General features: G+C 45.1%; 1 protein-coding gene across 1 annotated transcript; it reads left to right on the top strand.

Annotated features, from left to right (window-relative positions):
• Positions 1-22,299: 22,299 nt before the first annotated feature.
• LOC146583318 (uncharacterized) lies at positions 22,300-22,954 on the top strand (the record flags this gene model as incomplete). Its single annotated transcript, XM_085273860.1, has 1 exon — positions 22,300-22,954. A coding segment is annotated over one exon (630 nt), but the record flags the coding sequence as incomplete, so codon positions are not given.
• Positions 22,955-24,349: the final 1,395 nt, after the last annotated feature.

Raw genomic sequence — 24,349 nt, 5'->3', positions numbered from 1 at the left:
AGCTTACAACCATGCAGCGCTACAGGAGACGGCAGCACTGCAGAGGTGAGGACCGGCACCTGTTTGAAAGAGACAAATACACACAAACACACACAACAACAGACGAGAAACAAACACAGAGAGAGGAAAAAGTGGTTATACAGAACTTGAGGACATTACCTACATGTAAATGTATAAATAATTATAAATCTGTTGTGTTTTCTTTAACAATGTCAGAAGGAGAGAGGCACTGAGGCACCGTCTTCCGCCCCCCGACGCTCCTGCTGTGCCTCCTCCTTCTGACAGGAACTGCCTACAGAACAAGCATGAATGATGCCTGAGTGGACAAACACAACTCACAAGTTCCTGGCTCTGTCGGCTCCTCTGCAGAGGGTTTCCCTAAGAAGGTGGACCTAGCAGGGTCACCGGGGGACGGGGAGCTGTGCCTCACGGCCCTCACTTCGTCGGAAAAACCCTCATGCAGAGTTCAGAAACTTGTGTGTTGAGTATGTCGCTGTGAGCCTCCACCATTTACTGGTGGGTGCAGCCTGAACTGTCTAGAGACAGACCAGACCAGCTGCACAACACAGACACTTCAAACCTGAGGACAAAAACTAAGAGAACAGAAAAATAAAGGAAACTTAGCTTACAACCATGCAGCGCTACAGGAGACGGCAGCACTGCAGAGATGAGGACCGGCACCTGTTTGAAAGAGACAAATACACACAAACACACACAACAACAGACGAGAAACAAACACAGAGAGAGGAAAAAGTGGTTATACAGAACTTGAGGACATTACCTACATGTAAATATATAAATAATTATAAATCTGTTGTGTTTTCTTTAACAATGTCAGAAGGAGAGAGGCACTGAGGCACCGTCTTCCGCCCCCCGACGCTCCTGCTGTGCCTCCTCCTTCTGACAGGAACTGCCTACAGAACAAGCATGAATGATGCCTGAGTGGACAAACACAACTCACAAGTTCCTGGCTCTGTCGGCTCCTCTGCAGAGGGTTTCCCTAAGAAGGTGGACCTAGCAGGGTCACCGGGGGACGGGGAGCTGTGCCTCACGGCCCTCACTTCGTCGGAGAAACCCTCATGCAGAGTTCAGAAACTTGTGTGTTGAGTATGTCGCTGTGAGCCTCCACCATTTACTGGTGGGTGCAGCCTGAACTGTCTAGAGACAGACCAGACCAGCTGCACAACACAGACACTTCAAACCTGAGAACAAAAACTAAGAGAACAGAAAAAGGAAAGGAAACTTAGCTTACAACCATGCAGCGCTACAGGAGACGGCAGCACTGCAGAGATGAGGACCGGCACCTGTTTGAAAGAGACAAATACACACAAACACACACAACAACAGACGAGAAACAAACACAGAGAGAGGAAAAAGTGGTTATACAGAACTTGAGGACATTACCTACATGTAAATATATAAATAATTATAAATTTGTTGTTTAACAATGTCAGAAGGAGAGAGGCACTGAGGCACCGTCTTCCGCCCCCCGACGCTCCTGCTGTGCCTCCTCCTTCTGACAGGAACTGCCTACAGAACAAGCATGAATGATGCCTGAGTGGACAAACACAACTCACAAGTTCCTGGCTCTGTCGGCTCCTCTGCAGAGGGTTTCCCTAAGAAGGTGGACCTAGCAGGGTCACCGGGGGACGGGGAGCTGTGCCTCACGGCCCTCACTTCGTCGGAGAAACCCTCATGCAGAGTTCAGAAACTTGTGTGTTGAGTATGTCGCTGTGAGCCTCCACCATTTACTGGTGGGTGCAGCCTGAACTGTCTAGAGACAGACCAGACCAGCTGCACAACACAGACACTTCAAACCTGAGGACAAAAACTAAGAGAACAGAAAAATAAAGGAAACTTAGCTTACAACCATGCAGCGCTACAGGAGACGGCAGCACTGCAGAGGTGAGGACCGGCACCTGTTTGAAAGAGACAAATACACACAAACACACACAACAACAGACGAGAAACAAACACAGAGAGAGGAAAAAGTGGTTATACAGAACTTGAGGACATTACCTACATGTAAATGTATAAATAATTATAAATTTGTTGTTTAACAATGTCAGAAGGAGAGAGGCACTGAGGTACCGTCTTCCGCCCCCCGACGCTCCTGCTGTGCCTCCTCCTTCTGACAGGAACTGCCTACAGAACAAGAATGAATGATGCCTGAGTGGACAAACACAACTCACAAGTTCCTGGCTCTGTCGGCTCCTCTGCAGAGGGTTTCCCTAAGAAGGTGGACCTAGCAGGGTCACCGGGGGACGGGGAGCTGTGCCTCACGGCCCTCACTTCGTCGGAAAAACCCTCATGCAGAGTTCAGAAACTTGTGTGTTGAGTATGTCGCTGTGAGCCTCCACCATTTGCTGGTGGGTGCAGCCTGAACTGTCTAGAGACAGACCAGACCAGCTGCACAACACAGACACTTCAAACCTGAGGACAAAAACTAAGAGAACAGAAAAAGGAAAGGAAACTTAGCTTACAACCATGAAACGCTACAGGAGACGGCAGCACTGCAGAGATGAGGACCGGCACCTGTTTGAAAGAGACAAATACACACAAACACACACAACAACAGACGAGAAACAAACACAGAGAGAGGGAAAAGTGGTTATACAGAACTTGAGGACATTACCTACATGTAAATGTATAAATAATTATAAATCTGTTGTGTTTTCTTTAACAATGTCAGAAGGAGAGAGGCACTGAGGCACCGTCTTCCGCCCCCCGACGCTCCTGCTGCGCCTCCTCCTTCTGACAGGAACTGCCTACAGAACAAGCATGAATGATGCCTGAGTGGACAAACACAACTCACAAGTTCCTGGCTCTGTCGGCTCCTCTGCAGAGGGTTTCCCTAAGAAGGTGGACCTAGCAGGGTCACCGGGGGACGGGGAGCTGTGCCTCACGGCCCTCACTTCGTCGGAGAAACCCTCATGCAGAGTTCAGAAACTTGTGTGTTGAGTATGTCGCTGTGAGCCTCCACCATTTACTGGTGGGTGCAGCCTGAACTGTCTAGAGACAGACCAGACCAGCTGCACAACACAGACACTTCAAACCTGAGGACAAAAACTAAGAGAACAGAAAAATAAAGGAAACTTAGCTTACAACCATGCAGCGCTACAGGAGACGGCAGCACTGCAGAGATGAGGACCGGCACCTGTTTGAAAGAGACAAATACACACAAACACACACAACAACAGACGAGAAACAAACACAGAGAGAGGAAAAAGTGGTTATACAGAACTTGAGGACATTACCTACATGTAAATATAGAAATAATTATAAATTTGTTATTTAACAATGTCAGAAGGAGAGAGGCACTGAGGCACCGTCTTCCACCCCCCGACGCTCCTGCTGTGCCTCCTCCTTCTGACAGGAACTGCCTACAGAACAAGCATGAATGATGCCTGAGTGGACAAACACAACTCACAAGTTCCTGGCTCTGTCGGCTCCTCTGCAGAGGGTTTCCCTAAGAAGGTGGACCTAGCAGGGTCACCGGGGGACGGGGAGCTGTGCCTCACGGCCCTCACTTCGTCGGAAAAACCCTCATGCAGAGTTCAGAAACTTGTGTGTTGAGTATGTCGCTGTGAGCCTCCACCATTTGCTGGTGGGTGCAGCCTGAACTGTCTAGAGACAGACCAGACCAGCTGCACAACACAGACACTTCAAACCTGAGAACAAAAACTAAGAGAACAGAAAAAGGAAAGGAAACTTAGCTTACAACCATGCAGCGCTACAGGAGACGGCAGCACTGCAGAGGTGAGGACCGGCACCTGTTTGAAAGAGACAAATACACACAAACACACACAACAACAGACGAGAAACAAACACAGAGAGAGGAAAAAGTGGTTATACAGAACTTGAGGACATTACCTACATGTAAATATATAAATAATTATAAATTTGTTATTTAACAATGTCAGAAGGAGAGAGGCACTGAGGCACCGTCTTCCGCCCCCCGACGCTCCTGCTGTGCTTCCTCCTTCTGACAGGAACTGCCTACAGAACAAGCATGAATGATGCCTGAGTGGACAAACACAACTCACAAGTTCCTGGCTCTGTCGGCTCCTCTGCAGAGGGTTTCCCTAAGAAGGTGGACCTAGCAGGGTCACCGGGGGACGGGGAGCTGTGCCTCACGGCCCTCACTTCGTCGGAAAAACCCTCATGCAGAGTTCAGAAACTTGTGTGTTGAGTATGTCGCTGTGAGCCTCCACCATTTGCTGGTGGGTGCAACCTGAACTGTCTAGAGACAGACCAGACCAGCTGCACAACACAGACACTTCAAACCTGAGAACAAAAACTAAGAGAACAGAAAAAGGAAAGGAAACTTAGCTTACAACCATGCAGCGCTACAGGAGACGGCAGCACTGCAGAGGTGAGGACCGGCACCTGTTTGAAAGAGACAAATACACACAAACACACACAACAACAGACGAGAAACAAACACAGAGAGAGGAAAAAGTGGTTATACAGAACTTGAGGACATTACCTACATGTAAATATAGAAATAATTATAAATTTGTTGTTTAACAATGTCAGAAGGAGAGAGGCACTGAGGCACCGTCTTCCGCCCCCCGACGCTCCTGCTGTGCCTCCTCCTTCTGACAGGAACTGCCTACAGAACAAGCATGAATGATGCCTGAGTGGACAAACACAACTCACAAGTTCCTGGCTCTGTCGGCTCCTCTGCAGAGGGTTTCCCTAAGAAGGTGGACCTAGCAGGGTCACCGGGGGACGGGGAGCTGTGCCTCACGGCCCTCACTTCGTCGGAGAAACCCTCATGCAGAGTTCAGAAACTTGTGTGTTGAGTATGTCGCTGTGAGCCTCCACCATTTACTGGTGGGTGCAGCCTGAACTGTCTAGAGACAGACCAGACCAGCTGCACAACACAGACACTTCAAACCTGAGGACAAAAACTAAGAGAACAGAAAAATAAAGGAAACTTAGCTTACAACCATGCAACGCTACAGGAGACGGCAGCACTGCAGAGATGAGGACCGGCACCTGTTTGAAAGAGACAAATACACACAAACACACACAACAACAGACGAGAAACAAACACAGAGAGAGGAAAAAGTGGTTATACAGAACTTGAGGACATTACCTACATGTAAATATATAAATAATTATAAATCTGTTGTGTTTTCTTTAACAATGTCAGAAGGAGAGAGGCACTGAGGCACCGTCTTCCGCCCCCCGACGCTCCTGCTGTGCCTCCTCCTTCTGACAGGAACTGCCTACAGAACAAGCATGAATGATGCCTGAGTGGACAAACACAACTCACAAGTTCCTGGCTCTGTCGGCTCCTCTGCAGAGGGTTTCCCTAAGAAGGTGGACCTAGCAGGGTCACCGGGGGACGGGGAGCTGTGCCTCACGGCCCTCACTTCGTCGGAAAAACCCTCATGCAGAGTTCAGAAACTTGTGTGTTGAGTATGTCGCTGTGAGCCTCCACCATTTGCTGGTGGGTGCAGCCTGAACTGTCTAGAGACAGACCAGACCAGCTGCACAACACAGACACTTCAAACCTGAGAACAAAAACTAAGAGAACAGAAAAAGGAAAGGAAACTTAGCTTACAACCATGCAACGCTACAGGAGACGGCAGCACTGCAGAGATGAGGACCGGCACCTGTTTGAAAGAGACAAATACACACAAACACACACAACAACAGACGAGAAACAAACACAGAGAGAGGAAAAAGTGGTTATACAGAACTTGAGGACATTACCTACATGTAAATATAGAAATAATTATAAATCTGTTGTGTTTTCTTTAACAATGTCAGAAGGAGAGAGGCACTGAGGCACCGTCTTCCGCCCCCCGACGCTCCTGCTGTGCCTCCTCCTTCTGACAGGAACTGCCTACAGAACAAGCATGAATGATGCCTGAGTGGACAAACACAACTCACAAGTTCCTGGCTCTGTCGGCTCCTCTGCAGAGGGTTTCCCTAAGAAGGTGGACCTAGCAGGGTCACCGGGGGACGGGGAGCTGTGCCTCACGGCCCTCACTTCGTCGGAAAAACCCTCATGCAGAGTTCAGAAACTTGTGTGTTGAGTATGTCGCTGTGAGCCTCCACCATTTGCTGGTGGGTGCAGCCTGAACTGTCTAGAGACAGACCAGACCAGCTGCACAACACAGACACTTCAAACCTGAGAACAAAAACTAAGAGAACAGAAAAAGGAAAGGAAACTTAGCTTACAACCATGCAACGCTACAGGAGACGGCAGCACTGCAGAGATGAGGACCGGCACCTGTTTGAAAGAGACAAATACACACAAACACACACAACAACAGACGAGAAACAAACACAGAGAGAGGAAAAAGTGGTTATACAGAACTTGAGGACATTACCTACATGTAAATATAGAAATAATTATAAATTTGTTGTTTAACAATGTCAGAAGGAGAGAGGCACTGAGGCACCGTCTTCCGCCCCCCGACGCTCCTGCTGTGCTTCCTCCTTCTGACAGGAACTGCCTACAGAACAAGCATGAATGATGCCTGAGTGGACAAACACAACTCACAAGTTCCTGGCTCTGTCGGCTCCTCTGCAGAGGGTTTCCCTAAGAAGGTGGACCTAGCAGGGTCACCGGGGGACGGGGAGCTGTGCCTCACGGCCCTCACTTCGTCGGAAAAACCCTCATGCAGAGTTCAGAAACTTGTGTGTTGAGTATGTCGCTGTGAGCCTCCACCATTTGCTGGTGGGTGCAACCTGAACTGTCTAGAGACAGACCAGACCAGCTGCACAACACAGACACTTCAAACCTGAGAACAAAAACTAAGAGAACAGAAAAAGGAAAGGAAACTTAGCTTACAACCATGCAGCGCTACAGGAGACGGCAGCACTGCAGAGATGAGGACCGGCACCTGTTTGAAAGAGACAAATACACACAAACACACACAACAACAGATGAGAAACAAACACAGAGAGAGGAAAAAGTGGTTATACAGAACTTGAGGACATTACCTACATGTAAATATAGAAATAATTATAAATTTGTTGTTTAACAATGTCAGAAGGAGAGAGGCACTGAGGCACCGTCTTCCGCCCCCCGACGCTCCTGCTGTGCCTCCTCCTTCTGACAGGAACTGCCTACAGAACAAGCATGAATGATGCCTGAGTGGACACACACAACTCACAAGTTCCTGGCTCTGTCGGCTCCTCTGCAGAGGGTTTCCCTAAGAAGGTGGACCTAGCAGGGTCACCGGGGGACGGGGAGCTGTGCCTCACGGCCCTCACTTCGTCGGAGAAACCCTCATGCAGAGTTCAGAAACTTGTGTGTTGAGTATGTCGCTGTGAGCCTCCACCATTTACTGGTGGGTGCAGCCTGAACTGTCTAGAGACAGACCAGACCAGCTGCACAACACAGACACTTCAAACCTGAGGACAAAAACTAAGAGAACAGAAAAATAAAGGAAACTTAGCTTACAACCATGCAGCGCTACAGGAGACGGCAGCACTGCAGAGATGAGGACCGGCACCTGTTTGAAAGAGACAAATACACACAAACACACACAACAACAGACGAGAAACAAACACAGAGAGAGGAAAAAGTGGTTATACAGAACTTGAGGACATTACCTACATGTAAATGTATAAATAATTATAAATCTGTTGTGTTTTCTTTAACAATGTCAGAAGGAGAGAGGCACTGAGGCACCGTCTTCCGCCCCCCGACGCTCCTGCTGTGCTTCCTCCTTCTGACAGGAACTGCCTACAGAACAAGCATGAATGATGCCTGAGTGGACAAACACAACTCACAAGTTCCTGGCTCTGTCGGCTCCTCTGCAGAGGGTTTCCCTAAGAAGGTGGACCTAGCAGGGTCACCGGGGGATGGGGAGCTGTGCCTCACGGCCCTCACTTCGTCGGAGAAACCCTCATGCAGAGTTCAGAAACTTTTGTGTTGAGTATGTCGCTGTGAGCCTCCACCATTTACTGGTGGGTGCAGCCTGAACTGTCTAGAGACAGACCAGACCAGCTGCACAACACAGACACTTCAAACCTGAGGACAAAAACTAAGAGAACAGAAAAATAAAGGAAACTTAGCTTACAACCATGCAGCGCTACAGGAGACGGCAGCACTGCAGAGATGAGGACCGGCACCTGTTTGAAAGAGACAAATACACACAAACACACACAACAACAGACGAGAAACAAACACAGAGAGAGGAAAAAGTGGTTATACAGAACTTGAGGACATTACCTACATGTAAATGTATAAATAATTATAAATCTGTTGTGTTTTCTTTAACAATGTCAGAAGGAGAGAGGCACTGAGGCACCGTCTTCCGCCCCCCGACGCTCCTGCTGTGCCTCCTCCTTCTGACAGGAACTGCCTACAGAACAAGCATGAATGATGCCTGAGTGGACAAACACAACTCACAAGTTCCTGGCTCTGTCGGCTCCTCTGCAGAGGGTTTCCCTAAGAAGGTGGACCTAGCAGGGTCACCGGGGGACGGGGAGCTGTGCCTCACGGCCCTCACTTCGTCGGAGAAACCCTCATGCAGAGTTCAGAAACTTGTGTGTTGAGTATGTCGCTGTGAGCCTCCACCATTTACTGGTGGGTGCAGCCTGAACTGTCTAGAGACAGACCAGACCAGCTGCACAACACAGACACTTCAAACCTGAGGACAAAAACTAAGAGAACAGAAAAAGGAAAGGAAACTTAGCTTACAACCATGCAGCGCTACAGGAGACGGCAGCACTGCAGAGGTGAGGACTGGCACCTGTTTGAAAGAGACAAATACACACAAACACACACAACAACAGACGAGAAACAAACACAGAGAGAGGAAAAAGTGGTTATACAGAACTTGAGGACATTACCTACATGTAAATGTATAAATAATTATAAATCTGTTGTTTAACAATGTCAGAAGGAGAGAGGCACTGAGGCACCGTCTTCCGCCCCCCGACGCTCCTGCTGTGCCTCCTCCTTCTGACAGGAACTGCCTACAGAACAAGCATGAATGATGCCTGAGTGGACAAACACAACTCACAAGTTCCTGGCTCTGTCGGCTCCTCTGCAGAGGGTTTCCCTAAGAAGGTGGACCTAGCAGGGTCACCGGGGGACGGGGAGCTGTGCCTCACGGCCCTCACTTCGTCGGAAAAACCCTCATGCAGAGTTCAGAAACTTGTGTGTTGAGTATGTCGCTGTGAGCCTCCACCATTTGCTGGTGGGTGCAGCCTGAACTGTCTAGAGACAGACCAGACCAGCTGCACAACACAGACACTTCAAACCTGAGGACAAAAACTAAGAGAACAGAAAAATAAAGGAAACTTAGCTTACAACCATGCAGCGCTACAGGAGACGGCAGCACTGCAGAGGTGAGGACCGGCACCTGTTTGAAAGAGACAAATACACACAAACACACACAACAACAGACGAGAAACAAACACAGAGAGAGGAAAAAGTGGTTATACAGAACTTGAGGACATTACCTACATGTAAATATATAAATAATTATAAATTTGTTGTTTAACAATGTCAGAAGGAGAGAGGCACTGAGGCACCGTCTTCCGCCCCCCGACGCTCCTGCTGTGCCTCCTCCTTCTGACAGGAACTGCCTACAGAACAAGTATGAATGATGCCTGAGTGGACAAACACAACTCACAAGTTCCTGGCTCTGTCGGCTCCTCTGCAGAGGGTTTCCCTAAGAAGGTGGACCTAGCAGGGTCACCGGGGGACGGGGAGCTGTGCCTCACGGCCCTCACTTTGTCGGAGAAACCCTCATGCAGAGTTCAGAAACTTGTGTGTTGAGTATGTCGCTGTGAGCCTCCACCATTTACTGGTGGGTGCAGCCTGAACTGTCTAGAGACAGACCAGACCAGCTGCACAACACAGACACTTCAAACCTGAGAACAAAAACTAAGAGAACAGAAAAATAAAGGAAACTTAGCTTACAACCATGCAGCGCTACAGGAGACGGCAGCACTGCAGAGGTGAGGACCGGCACCTGTTTGAAAGAGACAAATACACACAAACACACACAACAACAGACGAGAAACAAACACAGAGAGAGGAAAAAGTGGTTATACAGAACTTGAGGACATTACATACATGTAAATATAGAAATAATTATAAATCTGTTGTGTTTTCTTTAACAATGTCAGAAGGAGAGAGGCACTGAGGCACCGTCTTCCGCCCCCCGACGCTCGTGCTGTGCCTCCTCCTTCTGACAGGAACTGCCTACAGAACAAGCATGAATGATGCCTGAGTGGACAAACACAACTCACAAGTTCCTGGCTCTGTCGGCTCCTCTGCAGAGGGTTTCCCTAAGAAGGTGGACCTAGCAGGGTCACCGGGGGACGGGGAGCTGTGCCTCACGGCCCTCACTTCGTCGGAGAAACCCTCATGCAGAGTTCAGAAACTTGTGTGTTGAGTATGTCGCTGTGAGCCTCCACCATTTACTGGTGGGTGCAGCCTGAACTGTCTAGAGACAGACCAGACCAGCTGCACAACACAGACACTTCAAACCTGAGGACAAAAACTAAGAGAACAGAAAAAGGAAAGGAAACTTAGCTTACAACCATGCAGCGCTACAGGAGACGGCAGCACTGCAGAGATGAGGACCGGCACCTGTTTGAAAGAGACAAATACACACAAACACACACAACAACAGACGAGAAACAAACACAGAGAGAGGAAAAAGTGGTTATACAGAACTTGAGGACATTACCTACATGTAAATATATAAATAATTATAAATTTGTTGTTTAACAATGTCAGAAGGAGAGAGGCACTGAGGCACCGTCTTCCGCCCCCCGACGCTCCTGCTGTGCCTCCTCCTTCTGACAGGAACTGCCTACAGAACAAGCATGAATGATGCCTGAGTGGACAAACACAACTCACAAGTTCCTGGCTCTGTCGGCTCCTCTGCAGAGGGTTTCCCTAAGAAGGTGGACCTAGCAGGGTCACCGGGGGACGGGGAGCTGTGCCTCACGGCCCTCACTTCGTCGGAAAAACCCTCATGCAGAGTTCAGAAACTTGTGTGTTGAGTATGTCGCTGTGAGCCTCCACCATTTACTGGTGGGTGCAGCCTGAACTGTCTAGAGACAGACCAGACCAGCTGCACAACACAGACACTTCAAACCTGAGAACAAAAACTAAGAGAACAGAAAAAGGAAAGGAAACTTAGCTTACAACCATGCAGCGCTACAGGAGACGGCAGCACTGCAGAGATGAGGACCGGCACCTGTTTGAAAGAGACAAATACACACAAACACACACAACAACAGACGAGAAACAAACACAGAGAGAGGAAAAAGTGGTTATACAGAACTTGAGGACATTACCTACATGTAAATATAGAAATAATTATAAATTTGTTGTGTTTTCTTTAACAATGTCAGAAGGAGAGAGGCACTGAGGCACCGTCTTCCGCCCCCCGACGCTCCTGCTGTGCCTCCTCCTTCTGACAGGAACTGCCTACAGAACAAGCATGAATGATGCCTGAGTGGACAAACACAACTCACAAGTTCCTGGCTCTGTCGGCTCCTCTGCAGAGGGTTTCCCTAAGAAGGTGGACCTAGCAGGGTCACCGGGGGACGGGGAGCTGTGCCTCACGGCCCTCACTTCGTCGGAGAAACCCTCATGCAGAGTTCAGAAACTTGTGTGTTGAGTATGTCGCTGTGAGCCTCCACCATTTACTGGTGGGTGCAGCCTGAACTGTCTAGAGACAGACCAGACCAGCTGCACAACACAGACACTTCAAACCTGAGGACAAAAACTAAGAGAACAGAAAAATAAAGGAAACTTAGCTTACAACCATGCAGCGCTACAGGAGACGGCAGCACTGCAGAGGTGAGGACCGGCACCTGTTTGAAAGAGACAAATACACACAAACACACACAACAACAGACGAGAAACAAACACAGAGAGAGGAAAAAGTGGTTATACAGAACTTGAGGACATTACCTACATGTAAATGTATAAATAATTATAAATCTGTTGTTTAACAATGTCAGAAGGAGAGAGGCACTGAGGCACCGTCTTCCGCCCCCCGACGCTCCTGCTGTGCCTCCTCCTTCTGACAGGAACTGCCTACAGAACAAGCATGAATGATGCCTGAGTGGACAAACACAACTCACAAGTTCCTGGCTCTGTCGGCTCCTCTGCAGAGGGTTTCCCTAAGAAGGTGGACCTAGCAGGGTCACCGGGGGACGGGGAGCTGTGCCTCACGGCCCTCACTTCGTCGGAAAAACCCTCATGCAGAGTTCAGAAACTTGTGTGTTGAGTATGTCGCTGTGAGCCTCCACCATTTACTGGTGGGTGCAGCCTGAACTGTCTAGAGACAGACCAGACCAGCTGCACAACACAGACACTTCAAACCTGAGGACAAAAACTAAGAGAACAGAAAAAGGAAAGGAAACTTAGCTTACAACCATGCAGCGCTACAGGAGACGGCAGCACTGCAGAGGTGAGGACCGGCACCTGTTTGAAAGAGACAAATACACACAAACACACACAACAACAGACGAGAAACAAACACAGAGAGAGGAAAAAGTGGTTATACAGAACTTGAGGACATTACCTACATGAAAATATATAAATAATTATAAATATAAGAAAGAAATAAGAAAGAAAACGTTGCTTCAAACCATGCAGGATTACAGGAGACGGCAGCTGTCTAGAGGGGAGTTTGTGTGATTCTTTTTCTGTCAGTGAACAACCTAAAAACAGGAAAAAAGAAAGAAAACTTACCTTCGAAATCTGTAGGGTTGTTTCCTCTGAGACATGTTGGAGTCTGTAAACAGCTACTCCAAAAAGGATCCAGGTGTTTCAAAATACTTCTTTGGTGAACGTTTCAATTCTGCTAACATAAATGCTGCAACTAATGAACTAAAATTCATTGCTTTTCACCCCTATTTATAGACTTTTGCGGATCAACGGATCAAAGCATCACAGGACCAAATTTGTTGTAAGATTCTAAATATATGTGACGCCATCATCCTGTAAGCTTTGGAGCGTGATGTCACAGGGGCGGGCCACGCCCCCCGCCGCCATGACAGTAGGCCAGACTAAGGATACAGCTGCAGCTACGGTTCGTTAGCAGGGAGTTAGCTCGCTAGCTTCTATCTAAATACAATATAGCATGTCCTGACTGCGGGTTTTGGAAACAAATTAAAACGTACAGCTCTGCTATCACTTCCAGCATAAATGAAGACCGAAAACTAAACAGCAGTGACGTTTGTAGGGTTACTGAAGTTGGGCTAGCTGGTATATAATGATGTGCTATGTGACCGCTAGCGACACAGCTATGTTAGCATAATATAAACAAGCTAACTTTTTTTCCACTCGATAAAAATTAACGTGAGTGTTCTCGGTGGTCAGGAACAAATATGGCAGGATGACATTTAAAAAAAAAAAGTAATTCAGAGTTGAATTTGCAGGACGGATGTGACTAGGGTTGCCAACCGTCCCTTAAAAAACGGAATCGTCCCGTATTTAGAAACAAAAGTACACGTCCCGTATTGAGCTAATAAGGGACGCACTTTGTCCCGTAATACAGTGAGAATCAAAAGTAGTCTATAACTTTTAATGGAATTAACACTTTGTTTGAAAACATAATTCCCAGCCCCTCTCCTGCTTTGTGACCAATGAGCTGACAGCACACTTATGACAATTCGAGTATGACAAGTCAGATTACCGCTCATCTCATTGGTTGAGGAAAGGTCGCTTACGGAGAAAATACCGGAAGACAACCGATGACCACAACAACAAGCATGGCCAACAGGGAAACAAACGCCGACACTGCGGTGCAAGTCTCGGACGGCACACTGTGCGTCCATAAAATGAAGGTTATAACAGAAAATCTGTCGCTCGCTCTCTCTGTCTTTCACTCACACAGACACACCACCACATCAACTTTGCTAAATTGCTAATGAAAAACATTGATCAGGCAGCTGTGATTGAGCAGCAATGTAAATCCAACTATTTTCACGGTTGTTGTGGTCGTGATAATTTTGTGATGCCACATGGAAAAGGCTCGGATGAGCTTTCCAAAGTTCTACAAGTTGTGCCTCCATCGCTTGTGTCCAGATCACACGCTGCACAGCTGTGCTGCAACTTCTTTTTCACCGACGTTTACGTGTTTGCGCGTGTGCAGCTGCGGTGACACCCTCACGAGCGATTGATGATCGGGAGCTGGTCGTGAGGTGTTAATCGCTTCTCGTTACCCCACGTATACTACACGACGCACGATGAAGGCCAAAATCGGGCTGATCACCAAATCGGTCGCACGACTCAAAAATCGGCTCAAAATGGGCCAAAAATCGCACAGTGTGAGCCCAGCATTAGAGCAGCAATGTTTGTTCGCTCAGAGAAAGAAAAAAAAAGGCTGCAAAAGTACAGGGAGGAATGGGAAAAGGAAAACACCTGGCTGGAAAAGTGCACTATAAAGCGCACTGCACTGTGTGCTGGCGCACTTTTTCCATAGGCATGCTTCTATTGGTGGGCACATGAAGAACATGAGGGGCATGAAAGCTCGGGGACCCCTTTACCAATTTTTTGTCCGCCAGGCCACGGCAGAAGCAGATATGGTATGTAAACACTGGTTTGTTTTTTTTAAACCCTCTGGTTAAGGTTAATATGGGCATGTGCAGTGAATATCAGGGCTATGTGGCCAGAAGTGTAATAATATAATTTATTTTGTGTAATAAACAACTGCAAGGATAGATGATTACAACAAATAGATCACTAATACATAAAAGTAATACATAGATGAATAATGATGATGAGTTAAGATGCGTAATCATGGGAACAAGTGGGTTTACAAACAGGAGCAGCTGATTAGCATTAGAAAAGCTGAAATAATACCTCAACTGAAGCCAACTGTACTAAATGCACTAAATGTGCACTGTTACAAGAATATTTTTCGTTCTATTGCTTTCTATTAATTTATATAATTTTAAGTTAAGTAGGACAGAGTTCTTTTAAAGAAAGATTTACTTATATTCTCAAAAGTTAAGCATGACAGGCTTCTGTTTAAGAAAGAGACCTGTTTTACTGTGTTAATGTTGTCATTGTGAGCTAAAAATAAATGGCTAAATGATCATTTGTTTCCCATATGGTCATATCACAAAGAATATGCATCTGCTTAAATCAAGTTCAAGTCAAATGGTTAAAAAATAATTTCACACACAAAAAAAGAGCTACCACACTGGGAAGGGTGAAGACAACTGGGTTGCCCGGCCCTGGCCACGAGGTGTCCCTTATTTATTTTTCAGGGAGTTGGCAACCCTAGATGTGACTCAGCTTTCACTGAAACATGAATAGTAACCAACTAACTTAGAGGCTGCCAGAGTGGTTTTGATGCCCCAAATCATTATTGTCTCTTCATTAACAGAAATAAGAATGGCAGGATGCTGTAAAAGGACCAAACTTCAGCCAGCTGAACAACTGAGATAATCCATCCACAATACGAGGTTAGTCATTCATATACTGCTGCATGGGCTGGGCTGTAGTTACATCCTAAGGTTTTAAAAACTGAGCTTAAATAAATGATTAGCGGTAATAAAAGCCGAGGGAGGTCAACAGGGATCACTGACTGTTTTAGGAGCTTTTTGAGATCAAATAGAAGAAAATACATAACATTAAACATGTTAACAGCACAAAAGCCATATTAAACGCAGACTACTTTAGACCCGGAAGTAGGATTCGTCGCGTCATCACTGAACAACCGGATTAAAAGGCTTTTAGTGTTTGTTTGTTTTTCCAATGCGCTGCAGTCATAGATAATGAGATAAAACATGCTAATGTGTGATGCTGCTGCTGTAATTTATGCACATTTCTGCTGCCAAACAATAATTCCAGCAAAAATTTAAGTAGGTATGACGGTTTGCCACTTAACTTTGCCCATCAGAGTATGTTTGTAGCTGATATTCATAAAGCCAGTACGGTTTGACACTTCTTTTTACCCACTAAAGTGTGCTTGTAGGTCACATTCACAAAGGTAGCATGTTTTGGCACACAATTCTTCCTGTCAGAGTATGCTTCTAGTTATCAGAATCAGAATCGTGTTTATTGGCCAAGTATATGTGCAGACACATACAGGGAATTTGGTTCCGGTAGATGGTGGCTCTCAAGCACAGCAATGTAAATCACTCTCTCACACACACACACACACACACACACACACACACACACACACACACACACACACACACACACGTCTATATATACACATTACACATACATACACAAAGCTGTGTAAACCAACTATAAATAACGGATCTAAACTTATATACATAAAATACAGAAATGAATGAGGTGGAATGAATACTACAAAATGTACATAAGGTGCAGCTGCAGTCTGGCAGTGGGAGCAGTGTGACAGGTCAACTGTTAAGAAGGGAGATGGCGAGGGAAAAGAAACTGTTCCTGTGTCGGGTGGTCCTGGTCTGCAGGCTTCTGTACTGTCTGCCAGAGGGCAGCAGATCAAAAAGTCTGTGTCCAGGGTGTGAGGGGTCTGTGATGATTTTCCCTGCCCATTTCCTGGTTCTTGAGAGGTACAGATCCTGGATGGAGGGCAGGGGGGTGCCGATGATCCTTTCTGCTGCCCGTACAGTCCGCTGCAATCTGCTCCTGTCCTGTTTAGTGGCTGCTCCATACTAGACTGTGATGGAGGAGCACAGGACAGACTCAATGACCGCAGTGTAGAACTGGATCAGCAGCTCCTGTGGAAGACTGTACTTCCCCAGTTGTCTCAGGAAGTACATCCTCTGCTGGGTCTTTTTGAGGATGGCGTTGATGTTGGTCTCCCACTTCAGGTCCTGGGAGATGGTTGTACCCAGGAACTTGAAGATCTTCACAGTCGACACAGGGCTGTCTGATATGGTGAGGGGGAGCAGAGTTGAGGGATGTCTCCTGAAGTCCACTGTCATCTCTACAGTCTTAAGAGTGTTCAGCTCCAGATTGTGCTGACTGCACCAGATTACCAGCCGCTCAACTTCCTGCCGGTATGCAGACTCATCACCATCTTGAATGAGGCCAATGACAGTGGTGTCATATGCAAACTTTAGGAGTTTGACAGCCGAGTTCTTGGAGGTGCAGTCGTTAGTGTAGAGGGAGAACAGTAGTGGTGAGAGGACACATCCTTGAGGGGCACCAATACTGAGGGACCGGGTTTCAGAGGTGATCTCCCCCAGCCTCACTTGTTGCTTTCTGTCTGTCAGGAAGCTGGTGATCCACTGACAGGTAGCTGGTGACACGCTGAGCTGGGAGAGTTTGGAGGAAAGAAGTTCAGGCACAATGGTGTTAAAAGCTGAACTAAAGTCCACAAACAGGACCCTGGCATAAGTTCCCGGGTGGTCAAGGTGTTGCAGGATGTAATGCAGCCCCATGTTCACTGCATCATCCACCGACCTGTTTGCCCGGTAGGCAAACTGCAGAGGGTCCAGCTGGTGGCCTGTAATGTCTTTCAGATGGGCTAACACCAGTCGTTCGAAGGATTTTATGACCACAGACGTCAAGGTGACAGGTCTGTAGTCATTCAAGTCCTGTGATGGTGGGTTTCTTGGGAACAGGGATGATGGTGGAGTGTTTGAAGCAGGAGGGAACTTCACACAGCTCCAGGGATCTGTTGAAGATGTGAGTAAAGATGGGAGCCAGCTGTTCAGCACAGGTTTTGAGGCAGGAGGGTGAGACGCCGTCTGGTCCGGGGGCTTTCCTGGGCTTCTGTTTCTGGAATAGTCGGCTCACATCCTCAGTGTGTATTCTGAGTTTCAGGGAGGAGGAAAGGGGGGTGAGAGGTTTGGTGGAGGTCGTTGAGTCTGGATTGGGGAGGGTGGGGGTGGTCGTTGAGACTGGATTGGGGAGGGTGAAGGGGGGAGAGGTGGAAGGTGTGTTGGGGGTCAATGTCTGAAGCAATAATAATATATAATAACAAAGGTAGCATGTTTTGGCACGTAATTCTTCCCGTCAGAATTATGCTTCTAGTTTATAATAACAACGGTAGCATGTTTTGGCACGTAATTCTTCCCTATAATAATTATATTTCTTGCTCTTATTAACAAAGGTAGCATGTTTTGGCACGTAATTCTTGCCAACAGAATTATGCTTCTAGTTTATAATAACAACAGTAGCATGGTTTGGCACTTGTTTGTAGAAGCAGTCTGCATGCCAAGGTGCTTAAGTTATACAGCTGTCACCATTGAAGTGATTGGAACACCTGACTATATAAACTTTGACAATGAATTCACTCCATTATAGTTACAGTATATATTTACTGAATATATTTACAGATACATATATTTGACATTTATAGATCCAACAGAACACAGGGAGAAAGAACTGAAAAAGAAACTGTGTACAAATTATGCACATTTGTCGCACAGGTACTTGACCAGGCTGCTCTCATATTGAGCACATCCAAAATGTGCCCATCTGGAACAAAACTCGCACTGCACCTGAAGAGGGAGAGGGGGGGGGGGTGTAAGTGTGCTAACCAACATTATGAATTTGATGAGAAAATAATTACTACAGTGGCTTGCAAAAGTATTCGGCCCCTGTGAACTTTTCCACATTTTGTCAGATTGCATTCACAAACATGAATCAATTTTATTGGAATTCCACGTGAAAGACCAATGTCTCTACCAGTCTCTAGCTGGTAGAGACAAACCCTAAAAGACTTGCAGCTGTAATTGCAGATAAAGGTGGTTCTACAAAGTATTGACTCAGGGGGCTGAATAATTACGCACACCCCACTTTTCAATTATTCATTTGTAAAAATTGTTTGGAATCATGTATGATTGTTGTTCCACTTCTCATGTGTACACCACTTTGTATTGGTCTTTCACGTGGAATTCCAATTAAAATTGATTTGTGTTTGTGGCTGTAATGTGACAAAATGTGGAAAAGTTCAAGGGGGCCAAATACTATTGCAAGCCACTGTATATTGCATTTGTGGTTTATTTGTTTTACCATTTCAATCATACTGGAGTCAGGATCGGCTTCCAGCATGGAACAAACGACACAGTAGTCATCAGCATTACCTAGAAACACACTGACGTTCAACCTAACAGTTTTAAACAAAACTGAAAGTGCTATTGCAATACAAAAGCACATGACTCAACTTACTTCGATGTTCTAGCAGTTCGCAAGCAATTTCAGTGCGGTGCAGCCCAATGGCTTCTGGAGTGGACAGCACCCTAGTAACCTCTCCACTCAGAAGGTAGTGTTCGGCAAACTGTAAAATATGTTACAGTAATTGCAATTGATTAACTTAATTCTAGTTAAATACATTAAATACAATTGCTTATTAAATACCTTCAACACTAAAACTGCACAACTGAAGGAGTCCATCTGCTTGTTGTGTGGCAGAGTCTCCATTTTCCAATCCACTCGGGACTCTTCCTTTCCTTTCATCTTCAGAAAATTAAGTTTTTCAGTCTAACACATTTTCCACTGAAGTCATCAATTGTGCAGGGACCTGAAAAATCCAGTTCAAGTCTTCCTCCTTTTCGCCCACGTTTCCTCATATTTAGAAGCAGAATTTGATCCCCTACATTGTACACAACATTTTTGCACTTTTTCAGGGCCCGCTTGGCGTATGCAACCTTTTGCTTGTCTTGTGACTTCGCAATGTTTTCTTGTGCATTTTCTTTAACTGCATGTTGTGCTTCACTTTCAGACTGTACATAGTCACTGTACCTTTTGCCGTCTGGCAGAATGATGTTGGAAATCTAAAATTTTGTAGATATTAGCGATTAAAACAAGATGATATCATATTCATAAAGACATTACTGGGTTTTTTTCTTAAATGGTTTCAATTCTTAGTTCTAACATAGAAAGAATTTGACAAACACTCACCGGCACTTCAGCAGGCACTTCTGATGGAAATACTGCCTCTCTTCCATACATCAGAAAAAAAGGTGTGAATTTTGTTGTGGTGTGTACTTTTGACCGAAGTGAAAACAGGGTGGGCTCTAGATACAGATCCCAGTTATTCTGCTGGTCATTCACCAGTTTTCAGAGGGCTCTAAATGCAGGCATAGAAATATGTAAAGACAGTAATGAAAGTTTAATTAGAAGTAAAGAAATTTATAAATTATTAAGTAACAATTAAGTTTGAATAACATAAGTAATGTTATTAAAAACTGTTAGATAAAAATTAGGCATACCTTTTTATGTTGTCATTGGTCTTTTCATCTAGACCATTGGTCTGTGGATGGTATGCTGCTGTGACACTTCTTTCAATTTGCAATAACTTGCAAAGATCAGAGTTGAGCTTCAACAGATAAGGAATTATACTTCTTATACAAGCACACAAGAAAAAAATCTTTGACCCCAGTGAAGTAAAGTTAAAAAATGTAACTGAAAATTATTTAACACTTACTTCATTCACAAACTCTCTGCCTTGATCTGACAAAATCCTTTTGGGGCAGCCATGTCTATATATAATGGAGCACAAGTGCTGGGCTACCTCAGATGCAGATTTTGTTTTTAATGGGAAAGCTTCAACCCATTTTGAAAAGTAGTCAGTTGCAGTAAGTATATACTGGAAGCCGCTTGAAGTTTTAGGAAGAGGTCCAGTAAGATCTATACCAATAAGTTCCCACACTTCAGACACCTATCAAGGACAAATTAATAATTTGAATAACAATTTGTATAATGTACACATTAACATTGATGGTTAAAATTAGTTGGCAAACCCTCCTGCCTTTATGAATATGAGCTACAAGCATAGTTTGATGGGTAAACGGGGCATAATATTTACCTGAATACACTGCAACGGTAGCACAGCAGTCAGTGGTTTCCCAACTTTTTGACACTGGTCCCATTCCTGAATCTTTAAGGTAAAAATATTTATGGAGTTCACGTAAATGTTCAACATTCTCATTTGTAAAAAACAAAAAACAAAAACACTTAATGACATATTCTCTAACGAACAAACTATTTAGCAACAATAGTTTGTGTGCGTGTCTTCAAATCTCTGCCAGGCCTACAGGTTATTACTGTAATATCACTAATTAACCATATTTATTTTTATTTTGCAAGTGTACAGTTTCTCTTTTAACTGATATCAAAAAATTTGCTTATTTTAAACGCTATTTAACAACAGTACAAACAGTTAATACATACCCATGTTTTAATGTCAACTGTCATACCAAACCAGTAAAATCTGGAACACACTGCATTTAGCGTTTTGTGTGTGCCAGTGTGTCCTCCAATTGGAGATGAATGAAACTCATGAAATATCTTCCTGGCATCATCCATGGTTTTTACTACTCTTCTGGTTCCAACAAAGAGTTCTACATCTGCAGTAAAACAATATATATTTAGAAATTAATTTAACCACATATATGAGTTGTTAGTATTAACAATAAATTACTGACCCTTTTGTTTGAATTTTGAGGCATATCTTCTGAGGTTTTGCCTCTGAGCCTTGTCATATCCTGAAGGGTAGGAGCCCGCAGAAATGAACGCGTAAATCTCTTCCCACTTCTCCATGTTTACGAATGTCAGTAAACATTTTCTTATGAGCTTCAATATGTGCAGTTAACAATGCAAATAATTTAACTTATTAAATAACGACATTACCGAAACAGCCTTAAAACACCGAAGCTGCGGACTCAAAAGTGTTGTGCAAATACCACGTGTCCAGTAACTTGACAGCAGACTTCACCAAATCTGCAAATTCGACAGTTTTGTGCAGAAAGCAGATAGCGACTTCACTTTAATATTGACAAACAATCACAAAGGCTTAAAAAATCAAGTATCAACGTCAATAAAAAGTACTAATACTTACTACTTACCTATTCTCCTGCAAATATGACAACAGAGTAGCGTGAAATCACAGCCGGATGCGCTTAGCTTCCCTTTTTGTGTTGTGCGCATGCGCGCACATGCTCAGGAACAACGGGTAGGACGGTTTACGGGGTAGGAGAAATTCCCAGAACACCGGCACGCAAGGCGTATGCAACAGAAGCGAAAAAGAGCACTCATTGCAGGTTAACACCCCCCCCCTCTAAAAACATACTAAATTGCTCTTATGGAACACTAATCCGCACATAACTTAAAGATGAATCACACACCTGTCATTGGATCATTGGTGTACATTAACCTTATGTCTATGCACTATTTTTATCTTACAGGCTTGATGTTCGATGAAGGTCTGACAGAAGAACAACAACAAAATAACCATGTCATGGAGGCAGTGGACAGCAGTTGTGTTGGACAAGTGGAGGTTGACGTACCAGCTGCAAATGTGGACAGTGGTGATGGGAGTGACAGTGTCATGGAAGCTGAAGGGCAGACGAAGGATTGTGTGTGCCGTCAACAGGGCAGAGCAGAAATAAACCGACTGTCTGCAGGCGACAATGCCTCCACAGTTTACTGAAACTTTTGGAAAACGAGTAGCCATCATTGTTGACTGTTTTGAGATTCGAACAGAAAGACCATCTAATTTAAAGGCACGCGCACAAACATACTCTCATTACAAGGGTACACACACCATAAAATACCTCATCAGGATTACACCCCATGGAGCTATTTCTTTCATTTCCAGGGGATGGGGGGGTCGTGCATCAGATAAACACATCACAAAGAGATGTGGCATTCTTCAAAAGCTGTTACCAGGGGACGTAGTATTGGCTGACAGAGGCTTTGACATCAGAGATGCTGTAGGAATGATGTGTGCCGAGGTCAAGATTCCAGCTTTCACAAAAGGCTACTGTCAACTTGATGCAAGGGACGTTGAACAAACGAGAGCAATTGCCCACCTGAGAATTCATGTTGAGCGAGTAATAGGTGGTTTGCGCAACAAGTTCAAAATGTTACACACTACAATGCCAATCCGATTACTCTTATCATGTGAGGCTGAAGGTACAACACTTCTTGATAAGATCGTTAAGGTTTGCTGTGTTTTTGTTAATATGTGCCCCAGTGTTGTTGTCAAACCAGGGCCAAATGACACTTGCTCCTGTTGAGTATTCTTAAAGCTGTTTTTTTGGATGTACAATACATTGTAAATAGTTGTACTTTGTGTGAAGTTGTTTTTAAAAAACAAAAAAGAATAGTATATTTGTTTGTTTTTCTTTATTATAGATCTATTCACATGTACACAGCAATCACATAAAAATGAAATGCAAACTATTTACATCGCACCACACAGCTGTCATCAATCTTTAACCACAACATGAAACATTACAGGCTATTTAGAGCAGCACGTTGTTTCGAGAAGTATTTCCCAACAAGTTCAGGAAGGCACACTTTACGAAAGAAGTCTTGTGCGTGCTTTAAGCGCGGTTTCCAGAAATCCACAGCAGGGAAGACGCGAATCACAGCAAGGTCTCTCTGTGTCCACACAACGAGGTCACAGTGGTTGGCGCCCGTAACAAAGATGCACACATTTTTTTTTCAAAGTACCGTCTCTTGGCATCTGGGCACAATCGGTCGCGATACAGCCCTTTGTCTTTTGCGCTGATTTTGAGCATGGTTCTGGCAGTCCCGAATCTAACACTCCAACACTGTGTGCTTGTTTTGCTTTCTGGCCTACTGACATGGCGCTGCGATCCCACAATGCACTGCGGCGTGACGTCAAGGGAGGGGGCGTGGCCGGCGAGGCGCCATTTTAGCAGGCCAAACAAACGGTTGTAATCAATGGCTGTGTCCCAATTCAGGGTCTGCACGCTTGAAGTACGTGCACTACGCGTACTATAAGTACGAGAAGTGCGGAAGTGAGAGGCTTGTGAAATGGGACGGTCTAGCCGTCGTCGTGCTGCTCAGGTTGCCTAGCAACCATGATACTAACCGCGAGAAATGTTACATACAGCTTTGTTTGACAGAAATGAAGGAGAAATGTTTTGTTGGTCATTCATTTTTGTCATGACATCACTTTGATTAGTTGAGTATCTGAGGCTGAGACCACAGGACTGTAAAACATGATTGTTGGGCTTCATTTCTGTACTGAACAGTCATTTTAAGATTAGCTAGTAAATAACAATTAGCTAATGTTGTTCATGAGACTAAAACCATCTAACTGTGGTAATGTAAATATAATATGGCCAATATTATATGTATTTGTAACGGAGGGAAGGTGATTTTTGCACAGTGTTATTAAAGGAGGAAACCTTCCTCAAAACGGACAGAGCAGTGGAGCAGCCAAGGGAATGCACACGAATTAAAAACTGTATGTCTAAAATATAATTTATTATATTTAAACAGTTAAAAATGTAAAATGAATTAAAACAACCCTGGCAAGGGAACAACACAATAGAAATCAATAAAACACAACATTAAAAATCCAGTGGCGTCCGCCACAATATAAAAGTCACTAAAAATTAAAAATCCAGGCAAGCGGTGCAGAAGGGGGAAACCCAGCGACGTCCTCGCCTTCCTGTTCGTGTT

The sequence above is a fragment of the Mchenga conophoros genome, linkage group LG1 (assembly GCF_057382185.1).
Source record: "Mchenga conophoros isolate Kocher_MC1m ecotype Shallow Benthic linkage group LG1, M_conophoros_male_GT1.1, whole genome shotgun sequence".
NCBI classification, from domain to species: Eukaryota; Metazoa; Chordata; class Actinopteri; order Cichliformes; family Cichlidae; genus Mchenga; species Mchenga conophoros.
The sequence above is the reverse complement of the archived record's forward strand: the minus strand, read 5'-3'. Positions and strand labels throughout refer to the sequence as shown.